Below are 23,286 nucleotides of genomic sequence, written 5' to 3' on the forward strand. Positions count from 1 at the left end.
AGGGGGCCCCTCAGAGCGTCTGGAAAGGGCCGGTCGACTGCTAAAGGAACGGCCGTCTCCGGAGGAGGTGCAGGCTGGCGGGCAGGGATGGCAGACTGGTGGGCGCGGGTGAGGACAGACCGCCAGCCCCGACCCCGCGGGTCCCGGGCGCCCAGCCCCCGGCGCCCGCTCTGGGGCGCGCTCCGCTCCCGTGCGGCCACGGCAGGCCTCGCCTCGTCGTCCCCGCGCCCCGAACCCGGACCCTCTAGGACGAGCCTTCCCCCCCGACAGACCGCAAACAACATGGCGGCCCGGCGTCGGCGGCGCCGCCTCCTCCCGGGGCGCTCGGGGTTGGCGAGGGCGGCGGCGGCCCGAGCCCCCGACCCACGAGCGCGGAGCCGGGAGCCGGGAGCCGGGAGCCGGGGAGCCGGCGGGGGCGGCGACGCGGTGGGGCCAGCGCGCCGGAGCGGCAGCGGCGTCGGCGGCCGGGCGCGCGCGGGGGCGGGGGCGGGCGGGGCATCCGGGCTCGCGCGCGGGGCCGGAGCGCGGCGGGGGCGGCGGTTGCGGGGGGAAGCGGCGGCCCAGAGCCCTCTCGCGGTCGCGGCGGCAGCAGCGCCAGCCCAGCCGCATCCCGGCCGCCGCCGCCGCCGCCGCCTCGCGCTCCCGCCGCCCGGCCCGACATGAGTGCAGCGGATCGGCTGCCCCTGCCCGCCGCGCCGCCGGCGGTGGCGGCGGCGGCGGCCGCGGCAGAGGACCGGAAAGGAAAGGAGCCGGAGCGCGAGAAGCTGCCGCCCAGCGTGTCAGCCGGCGCTGGGGCGACTGCGGTAGGTGCCGGGTGGGGGGCGCGGGGCGCCCCGACGGCGGACGACGGACGGAGGGCCAGGGGCGCCCAGGGGCCCGCGGCTAGTCCGGGAATCCCCGGGGACGCCCTTCCCGGGGCCGGAATGGGAGAGTTGTGTCTGGTGGACGGCCGCGATCACTTCTCCAGCTGCACCTTCCTCGCTCGGGAAATGGGGTGGCCGGGTCCGCTGGCTGCTTTCGGTTATTTTCTGGTTTTGGTGGGGGTTGCATTTTTTCTAAGGAAATGACCAGCATTTTGGAGTCGGCGTTATCTGTTGGATAGGATAACGTGTCCGGCAGGCGGGAGTGGGTTTTCCACTAAGCTGCCTGCCTGTCTACCTTTGGGGAGCAGAGATTATCCCTTTTTCTTCGCTTTTCTCTCCTTCCTCCTTTAGATTGAACGGACTCCGCGACGAGTTTTCGCTTAAATGTGACCTTCCGGTTGCTGTCAGAGTAGTGGGAGGTAGATAGATGCCTGGTGATGGTTTTATTACTCGTATGGTACAGACGTGTGACGTAAGGTGGGGAGGCTTCTTAAAAATCTTTTTATTTAAACTCAAGTTATTTAAGCTTGACAGGGATGATTTCCCGGCTGGATTTCCTTAAAGGATTATTTGCTGAGCGCTCTCAGGCTTCAAACTGCATAACTGCATACTGCCAGATGATGTAATGGTACAGCCCCCTTCCCTATTTTTACTGGTGGATGGCTCTGGTTACTTTGGAATACACACAAAAAAATCAACCTCTGGTTTTTGAGATAGTTTTATTTGAAATATTTAAATACTTTCTGAGAATTTGCTTCAGAACATTTAAAGACCATCACTTGTCATGCGGCCGAGGGACAAAAACAGTAAAAGTTTAGAGAGCATGATACATTTTCTTTATTCCGACTTGCAGTTCATTTCTTAAAACCTCCCTCTTAACTTAACTAAAATAACGCATACTTCTTTACAGTATTAGGAATAATGTTTTGATTAGGTAGGTTTTTCAAAAATATCTAAGGACTGTGATAACTGGAAATTGTTAGAACGAGTTCTTTATGTTAAATCAGTGCAGCAAAGTGGCCACTAATAAAATGATACATTCTAAAATAGAGGTATAGTTGATTGGTAAATTGGAGTGATGGTTCGGAATTACTTTGGGAAAAGCTCTGAAGGAATTTGTCACCCATCTTCTGGACAAACTGGTTCCTTGTGTTGGTTCCCTGTGCTTTCAGAGCTGATCTAGGGAGTTCTTAACTTGCACATAGCTACTGTTTTCAGAACAGCTATTCTAAATCAGTTGTTTAAAACAATGAATGGATGTGCTTTCAGAAACAGTTCTGTGAATGGGTTTAAGTCCCTCCCAAATACATTTATTTATTTCAATGTAACTGAAAATTTGAAGCTTTGGAATAAAAACTTGGAGACATTGGTACATTGTGGACAGAGGTCTACAGACTTTATGTGAAACCCTTGGGGCTTTGGAATTCAGAGTTTTTCAGTGTTAGAGAGGTAATTCAGTACATGTATGTAATATTCACAGTGGGGTCAGGGCTAGTTTTCCATAATCAAGCATATTAATACTTGTGTGTGCATGCTGAATGAAGTGAAGTTAGATTATAAGTAGTTTAATACCGGTTCAGATCAGGTTGGACTGTCAAAGAGCTCAAGTTAGGTCCATGTTCTGTCACCAAGTTGTTACAAAAACCTTTCAGTTTCAAAAGCTTATAGGATTTTGGAAGTGTGAATAAAGGTTTATGAACTTGTACTGCTAGTCAAACGGAAGGAGAGTTTAAAAACTTTTTTAAAATTTTGCCTTAAACCTTGAAAAGGACATAGGTTAAATTAGGAGAGCATGAGGATGAATAGTACCACGTGACATTCTGAAGACAATTTCTGGTACCTTATAAGGTCTTTCAGGATTGGTAGCGTTTTTGTTGTTACTGTTTTTTGGGGGTTTTTTTGTTTTTTTAAATGACATTCAGAATTTATGACTCTTTGAATTGACAGGTTTGTCATCAGCACTGATTTTTTTTTTTTTAATTTTTTGACAGAGAGAGTCAGAGAGAGGGACAGATAGGGACAGACAGCCAGGAAGGGAGAAAGATGAGAAGCATCAATTCTTCATTATGGCACCTTAATTGTTCACTAATTGCTTTCTCATATGTGCCATGACTTGGGAGGGGGGATTGGGAGGGGCTACAGCAGAGCTAGTAACCTCAAGCCAGCAACGTTGGGCTTCAAGCCAGTGACCATGGGGTCACGTCTACTATCCTACGGTCAAGCCAGCAACCCCTCACTCAGGCGGAATGAGCCCGCACTCAAGCTGGTGACCTCGGGGTTTCGAACTTGTGTCCTCTGCGTCCCAGTCTGACACTCTAGCCACTGCGCCACCACCATGTCGGACAGCACTGATGTTTTGAATCAGGACAGGAGGGAAATAGAATTTTTCTCAGTTTTTGCAGCAAGAGTTAGAAGAGCAAGGGGAAAATGAGGAATTTGATGATGATGATGAGTATATGTATATATGTGTATGTGTATATTGATCAAAGAAAGATTTCTAGAACTGGAATTCTGAGTTATAGCAGGAAAAAGACTAAGTCAAGAAAATATATGATTGATCCTCCAGAGGGCAAGAAAGCCAGGATACACGGATGACCACTGAGTCCACCGGTAGGTGAGGAAGGCCTTGGTGTGGGGGCAAGGAAAGACAGCTAATGATCTGTTTGGTTGTTCTTCAGCCTTCACATGGATTAAATAGAGCTTCTGAAGGTGTGCTTAGGAACATGATTGCCATCAATAGCTTTTTTCTTTAAGCCATATTAGTGATTTGTCCTTTTTACCCCAGGTTAACAAGTCTGTCTATATAGATTGAGTTTGTATCTCAAAGAATATAACCCTGCAATACTAGCTTTTTTACAAAATTTACTGTATCATTTTTTAGTGAGAGTTTAGAAAGAACTTAGAATAATAGCTCACTAAAATAAATAGAAGACCAGAGTGTGATGACCCTATTTAAACCTGAAGAGTTGGGACTATATCCTGGAAGGTCAAAGACAAGTGCAGAGGTAGAATGGAGGGTGCTGGAAAGCTGAAACCTAAAATGATTGGTCTGGAGATTACTAAGTGTGAAGGACGTCCATTCTAGCCAGGAAGTACCTAACATACTGGTGTTAATCTGACGGGTCACAGAATGACCTTGGTAGCATGTTGAAGTCCTAATTTACAGATTTCAGCCTAGAACACTGTTTTTTTCTACCTTGAATGCACAGTAGAATGACTTACAGGACCTTTTGAAGCCGTATTTGTCCAGGCCCAGATACACGCCAGTTATACCAATTTCTGGGCATGGGCTCACACACACACACACACACACACACACACACACGAAAAGCCAGGTGTAGCTAAGAATGAAAATTAACACTCTGTGTACTAAATTAGAAGCTCTGTGTAATCTGTATGTTAACCAGACTGCCCCAAGTCTACTTAGTTTATAGGGAGCAGCGTTTGAAATGGACTAGTGAAAGGTATGGAGGCCCAATGGATATCAGGTGTGGTGGGGGATGGAGAGAAACAGCAGCAGTTAATGTGGTTCTGTAGAGAGATGCCCGAGAGGCTCTAGAGCAGGCGTCCCCAAACTACGGCCCCGCAGGCCGCATGTGGCCCCCTGAGGCCATTTATCCGGCCCCCCGCCGCACTCCCGGAAGGGGCACCTCTTTCATTGGTGGTCAGTGAGAGGAGCACTGTATGTGGCGGCCCTCCAATGGTCTGAGGGACAGTGAACTGGCCCCCTGTGTAAAAAGTTTGGGGACCTCTGCCTAGAGCACTCAGAGGACTATCATTGTTTTGGTCTGGCCTTCCAGCTGTGGAAAGGTGAGGCAAGACCACAGAGTTAAGAATAAGGAATGGGAAGTCATGTTTGGGAATGAGGTCTAATGATGTAGAGTATTGACTCTGCTGAGGTTGACAGTGTACAGTGGAGCAGAGTATTATAAATTAGTTGCTGATGTAACATGAAATTTTAAAAGTTAGTGAATGGGGAACGAGAAAATGATCAAAGGAGGAACAGAAATAATAGAGACAAGAGAGAATGAGTTTGTCTGTTTCAACATTTACATCAGGTAAGCAGGAAAAGAGAGGTTTCCCATGGAATAGGGTAGCAAGGAATGAAGCTGGGTTCAGGAAAGAGCCCTCTCTTACTTAGGTCAGGGAGCTGAAGGGGAATGCAGAAAACCAGTTTTGAATTTTAAAGGGAAGTTGGCCCACCGTGAGGGCCAGGAGACTTGTCAAGTAGGTGGAAGGTGAGGGGAAGAGTGTGAGGGAACGCATAAGGTGTGTGAAGAGGGTTCGACAGGAAGTCAATAAAAAGAATGAGAAGTCTGCATGTGTTGTGTCAGTCAGGTACATATAAATGGGCTGTGGAGCCACTGTGCCCACATGTAACTACCAATTATCGAATGTCTATTATGTTTAGCCTTCCAGGTAGATGTTACAGAAAACACAAAGACAAGGGATTTTGTTTTTTGTTTATATTTTTTCGAAAAAGGTTCTAGCCTCAGAGTAGGCAGGGCTAACACATGAAAACATCACAAAGCAAAGCAGTGTGTAAAAGCCACAATGAGCCATAGAAACAATTTGTACTATAGAAGATTAGACAAAGGAAATCAGTGTGTGCAGAACTGTGCAGAAAGGCCTTGGAGGAAAGGTAGTTATTTAAGCTGGTTGGCCTTTGGAAGATGGTAGGACTCAGATGGGCGATAGAAAGGGGAAAAGCAGTTTGGTGGGGAGGCTGACCTGAACAAGGCTGAAAGGGAAGACGTGGGGAGCAATGAAGCAACCCCAGAGGAGCGTGCTGGGCATGTGTGGGAGGTGAGTAGGATTGCATGGGGGCTGGAGCCAGATCCCTAGGCAGAGAAATTTGGATATTTTCTTTCTGTGGTTAGTGGGAAGCCATTGGAGTTTCTTAAAAAAAGGAGCATCAATGGTAGTGATTAGAGGTACTGAGATGGGAGGAGGGAGAGGAAGAGTGTGAAGGAAGGAGCTTTGTAGTTCATTCCTGAGGTGACGGGTACATCCGTTGGGGTGGTGGCCAGGTGATACGGTGGAAGGGATGGGAGGGTGAAATCTAGCTAGACAACAGAAATGAAAGCCAACATCACTTCAGATAAACATATGCATGTGTGAACTTATTACATAAGCCATGCCCATCTAGGTGTCTGGAACAATCTCATCTATGGAAAATCTTGTGCCCTTTGTCCATTATATTCTAAACAAGAGGTGAGATGGCAAAGAATGAAAGCTATAGTAGCGAAGTGTTTTAAACAATTTAGTAACCACAGATATTACAAAAATACGTCTTATATACCATGGTGAGATTCAAATAATTTAACAGCTGGTTTTCTGCCCTAATGACTGTTGTTGTTTTTTCTCCAGAGAGAGTCAGAGAGAGGGATAGACAGGGACAGACAGGAATGGAAAGATGAGAAGCATCAATCATTAGTTTTTTGTTGCATATTGCGACACCTTAGTTGTTCATTGATTGCTTTCTCATATGTGCCTTGAGCGTGGGCCTTCAGCAGACTGAGTAACCCCCTGCTGGGGCCAGCGACCTTGGGTCCAAGCTGGTGAGCTTTTGCTCACACCAGATGAGCTCGTGCTCAAGCTGGTGACCTCGGGATCTTGAATCTGGGTCTTCAGCATCCCAGTCTGACACTCTATCCACTGCGCCACCGCCTGGTCAGGCCCTAATGACTGTTTTAAGTATAAAAAAATGATATGCCAAAAGGTAGTTTATTATTTCATGCATTTAGAACTTAAATAGGAACAAAGTACAGAAAACAAGATTGTTATAAGAAAGAGTTTTAAAATAGTAGTGAAAAAATATTTAATGCCTGACAAAAAACAGTAAAACTGTTATTCAAGATATTTCCATATCGCTTCTTGATTGGTGTCCTCACTTGCAATTTTTTTCACCTATGAATGGAATGAACATTACGGGTGCTTAGAATACGCTGTCGTGCAGATGAACGTTAAAAAAGAGTGAGGAATGTGAATTTGTGATTTCCACATTGGGTGGCTGCCCAGGTGCCCACCTTAGAGAGAGCCATAATTACAAGTGCCATTTTAACAACCAGTTTTCCGAACTCAACAAAAAATTAGGTATCGGTTCTGCTGAACTGGTGCGAACCAGCTGAATCCCACCACTGCATATATGTATATCTCCCTGCTTTTTCTCCTTAAAAATTTTTTTTTTATTTCTAGTGTTACAGTTTAGTTTATGGGTGAAGGACCCCTTGCATCGCAGAATTGTTAGACTCCTAAGCATTATCTGAATAACTAACTACCTGTTCCTAACTTGGTATTTGTAACTTGGTGACATTTTGTAAGCAGTCAGAAAAATACAGGGGGATTGAGTGTAATAAATGAACGTGCCTCGTAGAAATAGAAATTACTGAAATTTTACTAATCCAGTTGAATTGAAGTCAATATGAAGTTTGAGCCTAGTCATAAAGAAAGCTGGATCCCAAAATAACTTGTCTTTGATCTAGATGTTTTTATTAAAGAACAAGAAATTGATTAAGGAATTGTAACTACATCAAATCACACATTTTAAAAGTAGTATTTTACTGCATATGGAATTTATTGATATAGTTTCTTGTTTTTCTATGTTATAAATTATGTGAATAAAATCTTCCATGCCACCTTGCCTTCCTGATAAGTCTTGAAATTTCTGAGTTTCAGGACCAACATTTATTTGTTTTTTATTTATTATTATTTTTTTAAGTGAGAGGAGAGGAGATACTAAGACAGGCTCCTGCATGTGCCCCGATTGGAATCCATCTGGCAGCCCCGTCTGGGGCCAATGCTCAAATCAACCAAGCTATCCTCAGCACCTGTACGCATTGCTTGACCAGCTGAGCCACTGGCTGTGGGAGGAGAGAGAGAGAAGGGGGAGAAGGAGGGGGAAAGAAGCAGATGTGTGCCCTGACAGGGTTTGGAACCCGGGATGTCCTCAAGCTGGGCCAATGCTCTGTCCACTGAGCACACTGGCCAGGGCCCCAACATTTCTTTTATATTAAGTGAGGTTAATTTTCACTTATCTCTAAGATCAGTTGTATTGTGATTTTTTTTTATGTCAAAATTTTCTTTCAGAATCCACATCCTTATTTCCTGTTCTCCTGAGAAAGATGTGGTTTATATAACCTAAAGAAAGGAATTCTACTTGAGCTGGTGTTACTTAGTTTGGGAGGGAAGTTCTCACCTTGAAAGCAGTTAACTTTTCACATCTTACTAGCATGATGTAGAACAGTTAGCACTTCTGATTTTATAACCAAGTATGCTAATAGGAATAGGAAACTGTGAAAAAAAATACAGGAAAGGAAAACAAAATAACTTGACCCAGTAACAGGGCCTAAAATAGCGTCCTTTGTGGACTCTACGTACAATTGAGACTTCTAAGCTGATGTGGCCCTAAATGGTAGTTTAGGTCAGTTTATTGAAAAAGTTGGTAAAGCAGAGTATCTTAAATGCTTTTTATTTTCATTTAAAACATATAAATTTTTTTTTTTCACCAATTTTCTGCCACAATAACCTTTGCTCAGTATCTCAGGAAGCCACTCACTCTTTGTAAAGTACTTTTTCTGTGCATTATAGATAGTCCTTGGACTCACTGAAACTGAAGCAATGAACTTATTACCAAAATATTTATGTTTGGACTTGAAAACTAAGTTTCAGTGAAGTGTGGCTAAGTTGCCATTGTCCCTATATACACATCAGAAACACAGGAAACTCGGTTTTGATTCATTCAGACATCCTTTTTTTTTTTGTCTATAGAGGTTTGGTTTTGTTTTGTTTTCCATATTTAATTTTTTTTACCTTTCCAGCAAATCTCTTCCAAAAACGATGCAGGGAAATTGTGAGTCAGAAAAATAATTCTGTTCTTTTCCTCTAAGAGTGTATGTTGGGTTGGATCTAGTTTAGGAAATTCTAGCTAGATCACCTCTGTCCAGTTAGAAATATAATGTGAACCACATATGTAATTTAAGATTTTATAATAGTTACACTAAAAGGAATAACAAAGAGGTAAAGTTAATTTTAATAATATATTTTATATAATCCAACATATCCAGAAACTTACCATTTCAACATTTAATCAATATAGAGGCTTAATGCAATATTTTACCTCTTTTTATACTGTCTTTGAAAATTATATATTTTATACTTACTAGGTATCTTCACTCAATAGCCACATGTGGCTAATGGCTATATTACACAGTGAAGATTTAAATATCTTCTTGTCCTCCCAAGATTTCCTAAATTCATTCTTAGTTCTAATTACGCTTTATCCCAGTTGCGGCAGTACTCAAAGTGTGGTCCTTCACATGTTTTTAGAGGTCCATGAGGTCATAGACTATTTGTACAATGATACAGAGATGTTACCTGTCTTGTTTTATTCCTGCTCATTTTCTCATGAATCGACATTGTAGTTTTCTATAGGCTATACAACACATGACATTGCAGAACACTGAGTGCAGAGGTAGATATAAGAATCCAGCTGTCTTCTATTAAACCAGATATTATAAAATTGAGTTACAAAATAAAAAAAAATGCTGTTCTAATTTTTTTTTGTTTGCGAAAATACAGTTATGTTCCATAAATGGGGTTATTGTTATTTTAAAAAGAACTAGTACCAATATGCAGTTATTTTTAAGATTGTGAAGGAGTCCTGACACCAGAATGTTTAAGAATTCTGATATGTATGTTAAATTACCTTTGTATTATTACCATTACTGTTTTTAACTTTAACATTACAATTACTGGTAATTTGTATAAGTGAATTTTCCCATTAATCAAGTATGATTAGACATTTTAGAATGCCCAGTCATTATTGGTTCTATGGAACATTTTCTAAAATGCATTATGTACATTCTTCTCAAATTGAACATATTCTAGTGACTAGGTCTCTTGTGACACTTTGCATGCAGAACCAACCGAAGCAAAATGCCATCCCTCCACCTCTGCATTGTTGTGTCCTTTCCCTTTAGTAAATAAAACCTTTTCCAGTCTGACATGTCTAAATCAATAGCTAGAATGCAACATTAATTTTCACTTGGTATAATTTAAAATCCCAGCATTTCTAGCTTATATGCAAAGCTAATATTTTAAAATATGTTATGAATAGTGAATTTTGTAGATATAGGAATTCAGTTTAAAATATTTTAATTCAGAGACTCTAATACAGGGAGCTATTATGACTTTTAAAAGTTGCATTATGGAAGAGAACCAGCAATTATTCTTCTATAAAATTTGAGAGTGTAAACAGAAATGATTTATCTTCTAAAGCAGCTTTTGGGGATAGAAGACTAATAAAGTAAATTTTACCAGAATTTTGAGTATATAGAACTTGGTGTTCAATACAAAAACTATCACGGAAAACCAGGAATATCTTTCTTATTGGCATCTGATAGAAAAACAGGATATTGGCCCTGGCCGGTTGGCTCAGCAGTAGAGCGTCGGCCTGGCGTGCGGGGGACCCGGGTTCGATTCCCGGCCAGGGCACATAGGAGAAGCGCCCATTTGCTTCTCCACCTCTCCCCCTCCTTCCTCTCTGTCTCTCTCTTCCCCTCCCGCAGCCAAGGCTCCATTGGAGCAAAGATGGCCCTGGCGCTGGGGATGGCTCCTTGGCCTCTGCCCCAGGCGCTAGAGTGGCTCTGGTCGCGGCAGAGCGATGCCCCGGAGGGGCAGAGCATCGCCCCCTGGTGGGCAGAGCATCGCCCCTGGTGGGCGTGCCGGGTGGATCCCGGTCGGGCGCATGCAGGAGTCTGTCTCTCCCCATTTCCAGCTTCAGAAAAATAAAAAGAGAAAAGAAAAAAAAAAAAGAAAAAGATAAACAGGATAAAATTTAACTCAATCTTACTTAAAATTTAATTGAGAAATGGTCTGTTCCTCAATAAAAGTTGAAAGTAGAAACTCATGTATTAAAATAAAATTTTAGATAAGGTTGACAGTATTTAGTTGTATTAACAGGAGCTAAACACGTACTCCAAGTATTTGTCTAATTAATTTTGTAAAATTATTTTATATTATAATCTTAACCAATTATGTGTGTGATTATATAGTCAAAAAGACCATTGAGTTCTATGTTAGATACTTGTGAAATATGAACATTAAATTTTTCTGCTGTTTATTAAACTCATGGTCAGCTTTTGTTTAGAGAGTGGAGTCTGTTATTTATTATGCCAGGTTTAAATATTGAGTTTTTTCCCTCAATGAATTTTTAAAATGTTTCTCCCCCATGTTCCCTGGTTGTACTTATCTTCAATCTGTAATAGCTGGTTGAGTATCCTGCTACTCTATTCTTCAGCACATCCAGCCCGTATTTGTAGACAGGCCACATTCCTGGACTTTATCTGTAGTGTTCTGTGAGACTCATAGATAACACTTCCAACACTCCCAGGAAACCAGATATAATCACTGGGGTCGATACAGTTCTTAGAAGATGTAATATTCTCTAATCATTCATTTAGTCTAACGTTTGATGCCATGTTAATACCCATTAACTTCTTGATTTGATTCTCTAATTTTTAGTTAATTTACTGTTGCACAATATATTGCCTTGTTTTTACTCATAAAAATCTTAGGGTATGTATGTGTAAGTTCGTATGGGGCAACTGCTATTTTGAAGGTTTGCTCTTATTTTATAGTACACTGTTGACCCATGAAATTGTGCATGATTGATTTTATGTCATCTCAAGTATAAAGTATCAAGAGCATAGTCATTTTACAAAGAAGAAACCTACTAGACCAAGGATTTTATTTTATGTTGTTTAAGCTTTTTTGATTACAAGGAACAGAAAATCAGGCCATATATGCCTCCTGGTTGGTCATACTTTTCCATATTCCTCCATCTGAAATTTGGAACGACCTCCTCTAATTGACATCCTAAGAAAGATCAGTGTTTTTTATGCCAGGTCACCTAATGCGTGCCCTGCAGATGGCTGCCTCTCAGGTGAGTGCCCATCTCTGCCCCAATCCATGGCTATTCCTGCACAAAGAATAGCAGTGATGCCATGGGGACCACAGAAGCAAACACTGGATTTGGCGCTGTGTATCTTCTCTCAAACTGTTGTATCCTTCTGGCTGCTGGCCTTTCTCTGCTTCCGGAGCTTCTGGACAGAGCAACCCCTGCTCATTGCTTTCATCTTTTAAGTTCCTATTCATTTGCCATACATCTCATAATAGTTTCTGCCACCCCATTCCCCCGAATCTGTTGTCTCCACTGTCCCCATGATTTCATAGTCGCTCATTATTGTAGGCGCATTTGAGACCTAACAGCTCTTCATCATATAACATTGTTGACCGCTTTTTTTTCGTGAAACTTTATCTTTTCTTAGTTTTTAACACAGCACTTTCTTAGATCTTATCTCTTTGGCCATTTCACTCTTAAACTTTGTCAGCACAAATTATACATGGCAATATTTCCCATTGTTCTGACCTTATATTAGTTTTGCATAACAATTGCTACATAACCCTATCAATTAGAAAAATGTCAGAGGGAAATGACATTAGAGTAATGGTAGCATGAGAGATACCCTTGATCTCTCTTCTTGAAATTTCAACAACTACAACAGCTGTAACACAGCAAAAGAACCCCAGCTGGGCTTGCAGGCTTGCCTGAAAAGATCAATGTGTGGAATCAACTAAAGGTGGGAAGGGTTGAGAAGGGGGGCGAAAAATAAAACACACTTCAGAGAGGAGAGAAAGTCAGACTGCCTGGATTGTTATCATCAGTTGGGGCTTCAGATAAGAGAGTACCGGAGTGACTGGGTCTTCTGCGGGGAGGAACAGTGAGCTGAGGGGCAGAGAGGGATATACTAAACCAAAGCGTCAGCAAAAGGAAGGATCATGGCCAGTGTTTCTGCCATCTGCACTTGGTGTAGAGAAGGAGAAAAACAAAGTGCGGTCCCCCGCTCTCCCAGTTCATGCCTCCCTCACCTTGCAGGGTACAGGGAGTGGCAGAGACAGACTCCACAACTAGTTTCCAGATTTCCTCTCTCTCTAGAAGAACAGAGGTGCTCTGTTCTGATCTTAATGTTCTAGAACATTGAGATGTGGGGAGGAGTGTCCGGAGGCCTGAGATCGCCATTACTGAAAGCCTTAATGCCCTCAGAACATGCCCCACCCATCATCTGACTACAGTCCCACCTACATTGTTGCTACATCTCTGCCCAAGAATTTCACAGAGCTAAAACTTGTAATCCAGGGCTATCTACTGGAAGAAAACAGAAAACTTGCTCAAAACTGAAATCTCTTTTCTTTTGAATTTTATTTTCTTTAATTTTCATATTTCTTATTTTTGTGGGTTTCTTTGTTTTTGATTATTTTATGATTTCTTTTTGTTTTTTGTTTTTTTACTTTTCATTTTTAATTTTTCATTGTATTTTTTATTTTATTTACTTTTTAGTAGTTTTTTTTATTAGATTTCTTAACAATACCACTCTCAAATGCCATCAAAGAATAAGAAAACAAATACCATGGCTACACAAGAAAGAGACGTAGTTCAGAAAGAAAAAGAAAATCTCCAGAAAGCAATCTCTTTTTTTTTATTCATTTTAGAGAGGAGAGGGAGAGACAGAGAGGAGAGACAGAGAGAGAGAAGGGGGGGAGGAGCTGGAAGCATTAACTCCCATATGTGCCTTGACCAGGCAAACCCAGGGTTTTGAACCGGCGACCTCAGCATTTCCAGGTCGACGCTTTATCCACTGCGCCACTACAGGTCAGGCCGAAAGCAATCTCAATCACATGGAAATCTTGGAGTTACATAACTCAAAATTGAAGTTCTGAAAATACTCAATAAGATGCAAGAAAACATTGATCGACAATTTAATGAGCTCAAAAAACAAAATTAATGAACAAAATGATTACTTCAAGGAGGTTGAAAATTTAGAAACAGAGGTGAAGAACTCAATACATAAATTGAAAAATGAGGTAGCAGGTTTAGCTAATAGAACAGAACAGACAGAGGAGAGAATCAGTGATATCAGACAGGCAACTAGAGATACTACAGAAAGAAGAAGAGAGACTAACAAATTAAAAAAAAATGATAGAGCTCTACAAGAATTGTGTGGCTCCATCAGAAAGAGAATATAAGAATAATGGGTATATCAAAAGAAGAGAGGGAGAAGGGAATGGAGAGCCTATTCAAACAAATTATTGATGAGAACTTTGCAAGCCTATAGAAAGAGTTAGATCCTCGAATCCAAGAAGCAAACAGAATGCCAAGTTACCTCAGTCCAAATAGACCTTCTCCAAGGCACATAAAATTGTCAAAAATCAATGAGAAGGCCCTGGCCGGTTGGCTCAGTGGTAGAGCATCGGCCTGGCATGCAAGGGGTCCCGGGTTCGATTCCCGGCCAGGGCACACAGGAGAAGTGCCCATCTGCTTCTCCACCCCTCCCCCTCTCCTTCCTCTCTGTCTCTCTCTTCCCCTCCCGCAGCGAGGCTCCATTGGAGCAAAGATGGCCCAGGCGCTGGGGATGGCTCCTTGGCCTCTACCCAAGGCGCTGGAGTGGCTCTGGTCGCAACAGAGTGTCGCCCCCTGGTGGGCATGCCGGGTGGATCCTGGTCAGGCACATGCGGGAGTCTGTCTGACTGTCTCTCCCCGTTTCCAGCTTCAGAAAAATACAAAAAAATAAAAAATAAAAAAAATAAAGTAAACTTTTTTAATATTAAAAAAAAATCAATGAGAAAGAAAGAATCCTCAAGGCAGCTAGGGAAAAGAACATAACACATAAAGGAAGGCCCTTTAGACTATCATCAGACTTCTCAGCAGAAACTCTACAAGCCAGAAGAAAGTGGACCCAAACACTGAAAGTACTGAAAGAAAGGAATTACCAACCAAGAACACTATATCCAACAAAGTTATCCTTCAGTTATGAAAGAGAAATAAAAACTTTGCCAGACAAACAGATGCTGAGGGAATTGATTCCCAGAAAACCTCCACTGCAGTAAATACTTAAGGGAGTTATTCTACCAAATACAAAGAAGAAAACAAATCAAAACAAGTAAAATCTTCAACAAGGTTACAATAAAAACAAGGACAATCTGTCACAACAATAACACAAAAAGGGAGAGGATGAAGATCTTTAGTAGCAAAGGAGGATGGAGTTAGGAGCACTCATAAGACAAAGTACTCTTGTATATATGAAAAATTTTCTTTTAATAACTTAATAGTAACTATATATGAAAATTTTTCTTTTAATAATTAATAGTAACTACCCACAAAAAACCCTAATACTGAAACATGTAGCTATAAAAAGAAGAAACAGGGTAAAGAAGTATGGAATACCATAAAACAAGAACAACTGCCAGAAACACAGAAAAGAGGAACTAAAGGAGACACAGAGTTACCAGAAAACAAAACATAAAATGGCTATAGGAAATCCTCAAGCACTAGTAATTACCCTAAATTTAAATGGACTGAACTCACCAATAAAGAGGTTACAGAGTAGGGGGGGTGGCAAGATGGCAGTGGAGTAGGTGGACATTCCAACTTCCACCTCCCAGAATCAGAGAGGATTACAACTTAATTTTAAGAACAATCATCTGGAAAAACCAACTTTGGGCTAAACCAAAAGGAAACTATAACCAAAGATCACCAAAGAAGCCACATTGAGACTGGTAAGAAAAGTGGAAACGCAGAGAGGGCTGCCCAGCTCCCAGGAGTGAGTGGTCACCCAGAGGGACTCGTGTGGGAGGGGGGTTTCCCAGAGGGGGAGAACCTGGGCACCAGGACCAAAGCCCCAGTCTGCAGCCTCACAGCCTAGAAGAGGTGTACAGACAGTATTTAGCTGTGAAACAAGCCAGGATACTGTTTGTGAGAAAGAAACAGATTTCTTAGACCCAGGATTTGTCTTAAAGGGACTGCGAAGAAAACCTCTTTCACAGCCACTCACCCGGGGCTCCCAGGGATAGGGAGAGCTAAGGAGAGAACTGGAGTAGCAGGAAGAGAGTGTAAACTAGGAGGCACGGGGAAAACACTTTGAAGGACAGCCACCCTAACCCCTGGACTGAGTCACCCCCCAAATCTAAAGTGAATATTTTTCCCGGAACCAGCAACACCAGCAAAGGGAAGCAGATCACCAGCCAAACAGAAGCTCTCCTGCTGCAGTCAGAGCAAAGAATCTCTTAGAAGCAGGGAACCATCAGGGATACAGGATTGAGTACTGAGGTCTGAGCTACATCGCCACCCCCACATTGCTGAGTACCCATAGGAAGGTGGGCAGCAGCAGGACGCAGTCCCATTGGCGGAGGGGAGGAACTGGGCCAGCCACAGCTGCGGCCCAGGCAAGCCAGCACAGTCCTGTACATGGGGGCAGAAGCCCAGAGCATGCTGCAGCTGCAGACGGAGCATGCAAAAGCAGTCTGACCCGCGGCTGTGGGCCAGGCACGTGAGAGTGGTCCCTTCTGCAATCCTGCCCATGGGGCAAGGTGAAAGCCAGGAAACTGGCCAAGGCTTACAGCTGGCCACGCGAACCCAGTCCCACCTGTGGGAGTGGGATCGAAGCTGGGGAACCAGCCAAGGCTTGCAGCTGGGTGCATGGATGCCATCCTGCCCACGAGGGCAAGGCAGAAGTCAGGGCCAGCCAAGGCTTTCAGCCAGGGCAGGCAAGTGCATGCAGTCCAGCCTGTGGGGGCAGGGCGGAAGCTGAACCTGCGAAGGCACCAGGCGCGGGAAGCACAGTCCCGCCTGTGGGGGTGTTGCAGAGGCTGGGTGCAGGCCAAGGCTTGCAGCCCTGGCACATGAGCGCAGTCCCGCCCGCAGAGACAGGTGGAAGCCACAGCAATGGCAGCAGCATGCTGGCACCAGCAACGCCTGTGTCTGAAAACCCAAGGCAGTGGCAAGGGTGGCAGGACTGCAGACAGACCACACCTAGGGAACACAGAGGCCACAACCATTGGACTCCTGTGACCACACCCTTCTTATACATAGACAAAATGGAAAGCCAGAGAAATGCAACCCAAATGAATCAATAAGAGAAGTCCCCAGAAAAGATCTGAATGAGATGGAAATAACCAAATTATTGGATGCAGAGTTAAAAATAATGATTGTTAGGATGCTCAAAGATCTTAGAGCAACAATCGGACATAATGAGCACCTAAATAGATAGCAAGTATCATTGAAATAATAAAAAAGAACCAGTCACAAATGAAAAATACAATATCAGAAATGAAGACCACACTAGAAGGAATTAAAAGTAGGATGAATGAAGCTGAGGATCAAATCAGCAATTTATAGGACAAGATAAATGAAAGCAAAGAAGCAGAGCAACAAAAAGAAAAGAGGTTCAAAAAGTCTGAGGAAAGTCTAAGAGAGCTCTGTGACAACATGAAGAAAAACAACATCCTCATCATAGGGGTTCCTGAAGGAGAAGTGAAAGATCGAGGGATAGAGAATCTGATTGAAGAAATCATAGCTGAAAACTTCCCTAAATTGATGAAATAATAAGTCACACAAGTTCAAGAAGCACAGAGAGTCCCATTAAGGATGAACCCAAAGAGGCCTACACCAAAACACATCATAATTAAAATAAAATAAATTAAGAGATAAAGAATACTAAAAGCTGCAAGAAGAAACCATAAATTACCTACAGAGGATCCCCCATAAGGATGACATCTGACTTCTCAACAGAAACATTGGAGGCCAGAAGGGAATGGCAAGAAATATTCAAAGTAATGCAAAACAAGAGCCTACAACCAAGACTTCTCTATCCAGCAAGGCTATCAGTTAAAATTGAAGGAGAAATATAAAGCTTTCCAGACAAAAAACAAAAACAAAAACAAAACAAACAAACCTCAAGGAATTCATTATAACCAAACCAATGCTACAAGAAATGTTAAGGGTCCTGTTGTAAACAGAACAAAGGGGAGAAAAATCCAGTAAAAGAGGAATGTAGATTTAAAGAATAAAATGGCAATAAACAACTACATATCAATAATAACCTTAAATGTAAATGGATTAAAAGCTTCAATCAAGACACGGGGTAGCTGCGTGGATAAGAAAACAGGACCTATACATATGCTGTCTACAAGAGACCCACCTCAAAAAAAGAGATACACATAGACTGAAAGTAAAGGGATGGAAAAAAATATTTCATGCAAATGGAAATGAAAAAAAGCTGGAATAGTAATACTTATATCTGACAAAATAGACTTTAAAACAAAGGCTTTAGTAAGGACTAAAGATGGTTACTACATAATGATAAAGGGAGCAATCCAACAAGAAGATATAACCATTATAAATATCTATGCACCAAATATAGGAGCACCTAAATACGTAAAGCAGATTTTGATGGACATAAAGGGTGAAATCAACAGCAATATCATAATAGTAGAGGATTTTAATACCCCACTAACATCACTGGATAGATCCTCAAGAAAGAAAATTAACAAAGAAACAGCAAACTTAAAGGACATACTAGATCCACTGGATTTAATAGATATCTTCAGTACCTTTCACCCTAAAGCAGCAGAATATACATTCTTTTCAAGTGCTCATGGTACATTCTCTAGGATAGACCACACGTTAGGACACAAAATGAATCTCAATAAATTTAAGAAGACTGAAATCATATCAAGCATCTTCTCAGATCACAATGGCATGAAACTAGAAATCAACTACAATAGAAAAACTGTAAAACACTCAAACACTTGGAAACTAAATACCATGTTATTAAATAACGAATGCGTTAACAATGAGATCAAGGAAGAAATCAAAAACTTCCTGGAAACAAATGAAAACAAACATACAATAACTCAAAATTTATGGGAAACAGCAAAAGCAGTCCTGAGAGGGAAGTTCATAGCATTACAGGCATACCGTAAGAAGCTAGAAAAAGCTCAAATAATTTTACCCTGCATCTAAAAGAACTAGAAAAAGAAGAGCAAGTAAAACCAAGAGGAAGTACAAGGAAGGAAATAATAAAGATCAGAGCAAACATAAATGACATAGACGCTAAAAAAAAAAAAAAAAAAATACAGAGGATCAATGAAACCAAGAGCTGGTTCTTTAAAAAGGTAAACAAGATTGTGAACCTTTAACCAGATTCACAAAGAAAAAAAGAGCGAGGACTCAAAATTAGAAATGAGAGAGGAGAAGTAACAACTGACACAGCAGAAATACAGGATTATAAGAAAATACTATGAAGAACTGTATGCCAGAAAATTAGACAACCTAGGTTTTCAAATTCCTCAAAACATATAATCTTTCAAAAATCAATATGGAAGAATCAGAAAACCTAAACAGACAGATTTCACCAAATGAGATTGAAACAGTTATCAAAAAACTCCCAACAAACAAAAGTCCTGAGCCAGATGGCTTCACAAACTAATTTACCAAATATTCAAAGAAGAACTAACTCCTGTTCTTAAGCTATTTCAAAAAATTCAAGACGAGGGAAGATTTCTAAACTCCTTATATGAGGCAAGCATAATTCTGATTCCAAAACCAGGCAAAAATACTACAAAGAAAGAAAACTATAGACCAATATACTTGATGAACTTAGATGCTAAAATTCTCAGCAAAATATTAGCAAACCGGATCCAGCAATGCATGAAAAAATTCATTCATCATGATCAGGTGGGATTTATTCTGGGGAGGCAAGAGTAGAATATTTGTAAATCAGTGTGATTCATCACATAAACAAAAGGATAAAAAGCACATAATAATATCAATAGATGCAAAAGAAGCATTTGATAAATCCAGCACCCATTTATAATCAAAATTCTTGGCAAAGTGGGGATACAGGAATCATACCTCAACATGATAAAGACCATCTATGACAAACCCAAAGCCAACATCATAATCAATGGGCAAAAATTAAATGAAATCCTGTTAAGATCAGGAACAAGGTAGGGGTGCCTCCTTTCACCACTCTTATTTAACATAGTTCTGGAAGACCTAGCCACAGCCATCAGACAAGAAAAAGAAATGAAAGGCATCCAAATTGGAAAAGAAGAAGTAAAACTATCATTATTTGCTGATGATATGATGATATCGTACATAGAAAACCCTAAAGTCTCAGTCAGAAAACTACCTGACCTGAAAAGTGACATCAGCAGGGTGGCAGAATATAAAATCAATATTCAGATATCAGGGACATTTTTATACACCAACAATGAACTGTCTGAAAGAGAAATTAAGGAAACAATCCCCTTCACTATTGCAACAACAACAAAAAATAAAGCACCTAGGAGAAAATTTAACCAAAGAGGTTAAAGACTTGTACTCATAAAATTATAAAATATTGATAAAGGAAATCAAGGAAGATACAAACAAGTGGAAGCAAATACTGTGTTCATGGATAGGAAGAATAAAAATCATTAAAATGTCTATATTACCCAAAGCAATCTATAAATTCAATGCAATCTATTAAAATACCAATGACATACTTCAAAGACATAGAACAAACATTCCAAAAATTTATATGGAACCAGAAAAGAACATGAATAGCCTCAGGAATCCTGCAAAAGAAGAATAAAGTGGTGGGTATCACACTTCCTGATATCAAGTTATACTGCAAAGCCATTGTACTTAAAACAGCTTGGTACTGGCATAAAAACAGGCATACAGATCAATGTAACAGAACAGAGAACCCAGAAATAAACCTACACCTATATGGACAATTGATATTTGAAAAAGGAGTTAAGAGCATACAATGGAGTAAAGACAGTCTCTTTAACAAAAAGTGCTGGAAAAATTGGATGAGTACTTGCAAAAAAATGAAACTGGATCACCAACTTACACCATTCACAAAAATAAACTCAAAATGGATAAAAGACTTAAATGTAAGTCATGAAACCATAAACATCCTGGAAGAAAACATAAGCAGTAAACTCTCTGATATCTCTCATAGCAATATTTTTGCTGATTTATCTCCACAGGCAAGTGAAATAAAGGACAGGATGAACAGGATGAATAAATTGGAGTATATGAAACTAAAAAGCTTTTGCACAGCAAAAGACACCATTAACAAAATAAGAAGACAGCCTACACAATGGGAGAATATATTTGCCAATACGTCTGATAAGGGGTTAATAACCAAAATACATAAAGAACTTGTAAAACTCAACAGCAGGAAGGCAAACAATCCAATCAAAAAATGGGCAAAAGAAATGAATAGACTCTTCTCCAAAGAGGACATACAGATGGCCAATAGGCAGATGAAAAAATGTTCAACATCAGTAATCATTACAGAAATGCAAATTAAAACCACAAGGAGATACCACCTCACACCTTTCAGAATGACTCTTGTTAACAAAACAACACATAATAAGTGCTGGAAGGGCGGCAAGGGATATGTTGAGGGGAATATGGGGGAGAGAGGATGCAATCGGGGCAACACTAGAATTTACGTAAACAATAAATTAAATTAAAAAAATAAGTACTGGAGAGGGTGTGGAGAAAAGGGAACCCTCCTGCACTGCTAATGAGAATGCAGACTGGTGCAGCGACTGTGGAAAACAGTATGGAAATTCCTTAAAAAATTAAAAATGGAACAGCCCTTTGACCCAGCTATCCCACTTTTAGGAAAATATCCGATAAATACCAAATATCCGATTCAAAAGAAGAAATATACCCCCATATTTATTGCAGCATTGTTTACAATAGCCAAGATCTGGAAACAGCCCGAGTGTCTGTCAGTGGATGATTGGATTAAAAAGCTGTGGTACATATACACAATGGATTGCTACACGGCTGTGAGGAAGAAGAGAATTTTACCTTTTGCGACAACATGGATAGACCTGGAAACTGTCATGCTATGTGAAATAAGCCAGGCAGTGAAAGAAAAATACCATATGACCTCACTCATTTGTGGAATCTAATGAACAGTGTGAACTGAGGAACAGAACAGAGGCAGAGGTGGGATCAATGGGACCAGAGGGAAAGCAGTCAGAGGGAAAGTGAAAGAGAAGATGGGCCTGACCAGGCGGTGGCGCAGTAAATAGAGCATTGGACTGGGATACAGAGGACCCAAGTTCGAGACCCTGAGTTCGCTACTTGCTTGCGGGCTCATCTGGTTTGAGCAAAGGCTCACCAGTTTGGACCCAAGGTCTCTGGCTCGAGCAGGGGGTTGCTTGGTCTGCTGAAGGCCTGCAGTCAAGGCACATATGAGAAAGCAATCAATGAACAACTAAGGTGTCACAACGAAAAACTGATGATTGATGCTTCTCGTCTCTCAGTTCCTGTCTTGTCTGTCCCTATCTCTGACTCTCTCTCTCAGTCTCTGTAAAAAAAAAAAAAAAAAAAAAGGGAAAAGAAAAGAAAGAGAAGATGGGATCAGAGAAGGGTAAGAGATTAGTGAAATTATATAAGGTCTACTGGAAAGTTCTGTCCGTTTTTGGAATAAAACAAAATACAAATTTTTCTTACCATCAATAAACTTTATTAAATAATATAATTGCCATTATTATTAATGATTTCTTGCCAGTGTGAGGGCAATTTGTATATCCCATTTTTGAAAAATGTTTTATCTTTTGATGAGAAATAGAACCAGTGCTTGTTTGATATCTTCTTCATTTTTGAATTTTCTGCCCTTCAAAAAATTTTGTAAGGACAAAAACAAGTGATAGTTAGAGGGTGCTAAGTCCGGGAAATATGGTGGATGCGACAGACATGCTTCTGTAGCATTTCTTCCTTGTTGAAATTCGTAAAAGTTACCATGGCGTAAATGAACTTTTTCAGTAGCCATGGGTACACTATTGCTTCACACATAAGACTAACGTGAATCAACTTTGTTTTAGTTAATTTGCTACATCAGTATGTATACATTAAGTGATAAAAATAGAGAGGCACACATGCGTCAAATAAACATGCTTACGTTTCGAAACTTGTTGTGATAGAAACGGACAACTTTCTGGTAGACCTTATATATACATAACACAGCATTATAGAGAACAGGACAGCAAATCCTGGAGGGAAAGGGGAAGGCACTGGGCGGGGGGAATGAAGGAGGGTAAGGGGCACATGGGGGATGGGGGGAGATATATTCACTGGGACACTTGAATCTATGTAAACACAATAAATTAAATCATAAATTTTAAAAAAAAGAGGTTACAGAGTCACAGATTGGATCAAAAAGAAAAACCCAAGCATATGCTGCCTTCAAGAGACACATCTAAGCTGCAAGGACAAAAGTAGACACAAAGTGAAGGTTGGAAAATGATTCTCCAAGCAAATAATACCCAAAGAAAAGCCGCTGTAGCCATACTTATATCTGACAGTCTTGGCTTCAAGACATCCAAGGTAACAAGATACAAAGATTATTATTTCATAATAAAAGGGACACTATATCAAGAACACATAACATTTAATGTTTATACACCCAATCAGAAAGCACCAAATATATAAGACATCTATTACTGATCTAAAAATAGAAAGACAAAAACACAATCATACTTGGAGATAACAACACATCATTAATGACTT

General features: G+C 41.1%; 1 protein-coding gene across 3 annotated transcripts in view; it reads left to right on the forward strand.

The window, feature by feature from the left end:
- The first annotated feature begins 540 nt into the window (after positions 1–540).
- HECTD2 (HECT domain E3 ubiquitin protein ligase 2) overlaps positions 541–23,286 on the forward strand; it is an 84,247-nt gene continuing 61,501 nt past the window's right edge. For all 3 annotated transcript variants that reach the window (XR_010726608.1, XM_066239646.1, XM_066239647.1), the window contains exon 1: positions 541–803. Coding sequence is in view for 2 of the 3 variants with exons in the window: in XM_066239646.1 (XP_066095743.1) it covers positions 660–803 (144 nt within the window). In the remaining variant the exon portion in view is untranslated. The remainder of the gene's footprint in view (positions 804–23,286) is intronic.

This window comes from Saccopteryx bilineata, chromosome 7 (genome assembly GCF_036850765.1).
Source record: "Saccopteryx bilineata isolate mSacBil1 chromosome 7, mSacBil1_pri_phased_curated, whole genome shotgun sequence".
In the NCBI taxonomy this organism is placed as follows: Eukaryota; Metazoa; Chordata; class Mammalia; order Chiroptera; family Emballonuridae; genus Saccopteryx; species Saccopteryx bilineata.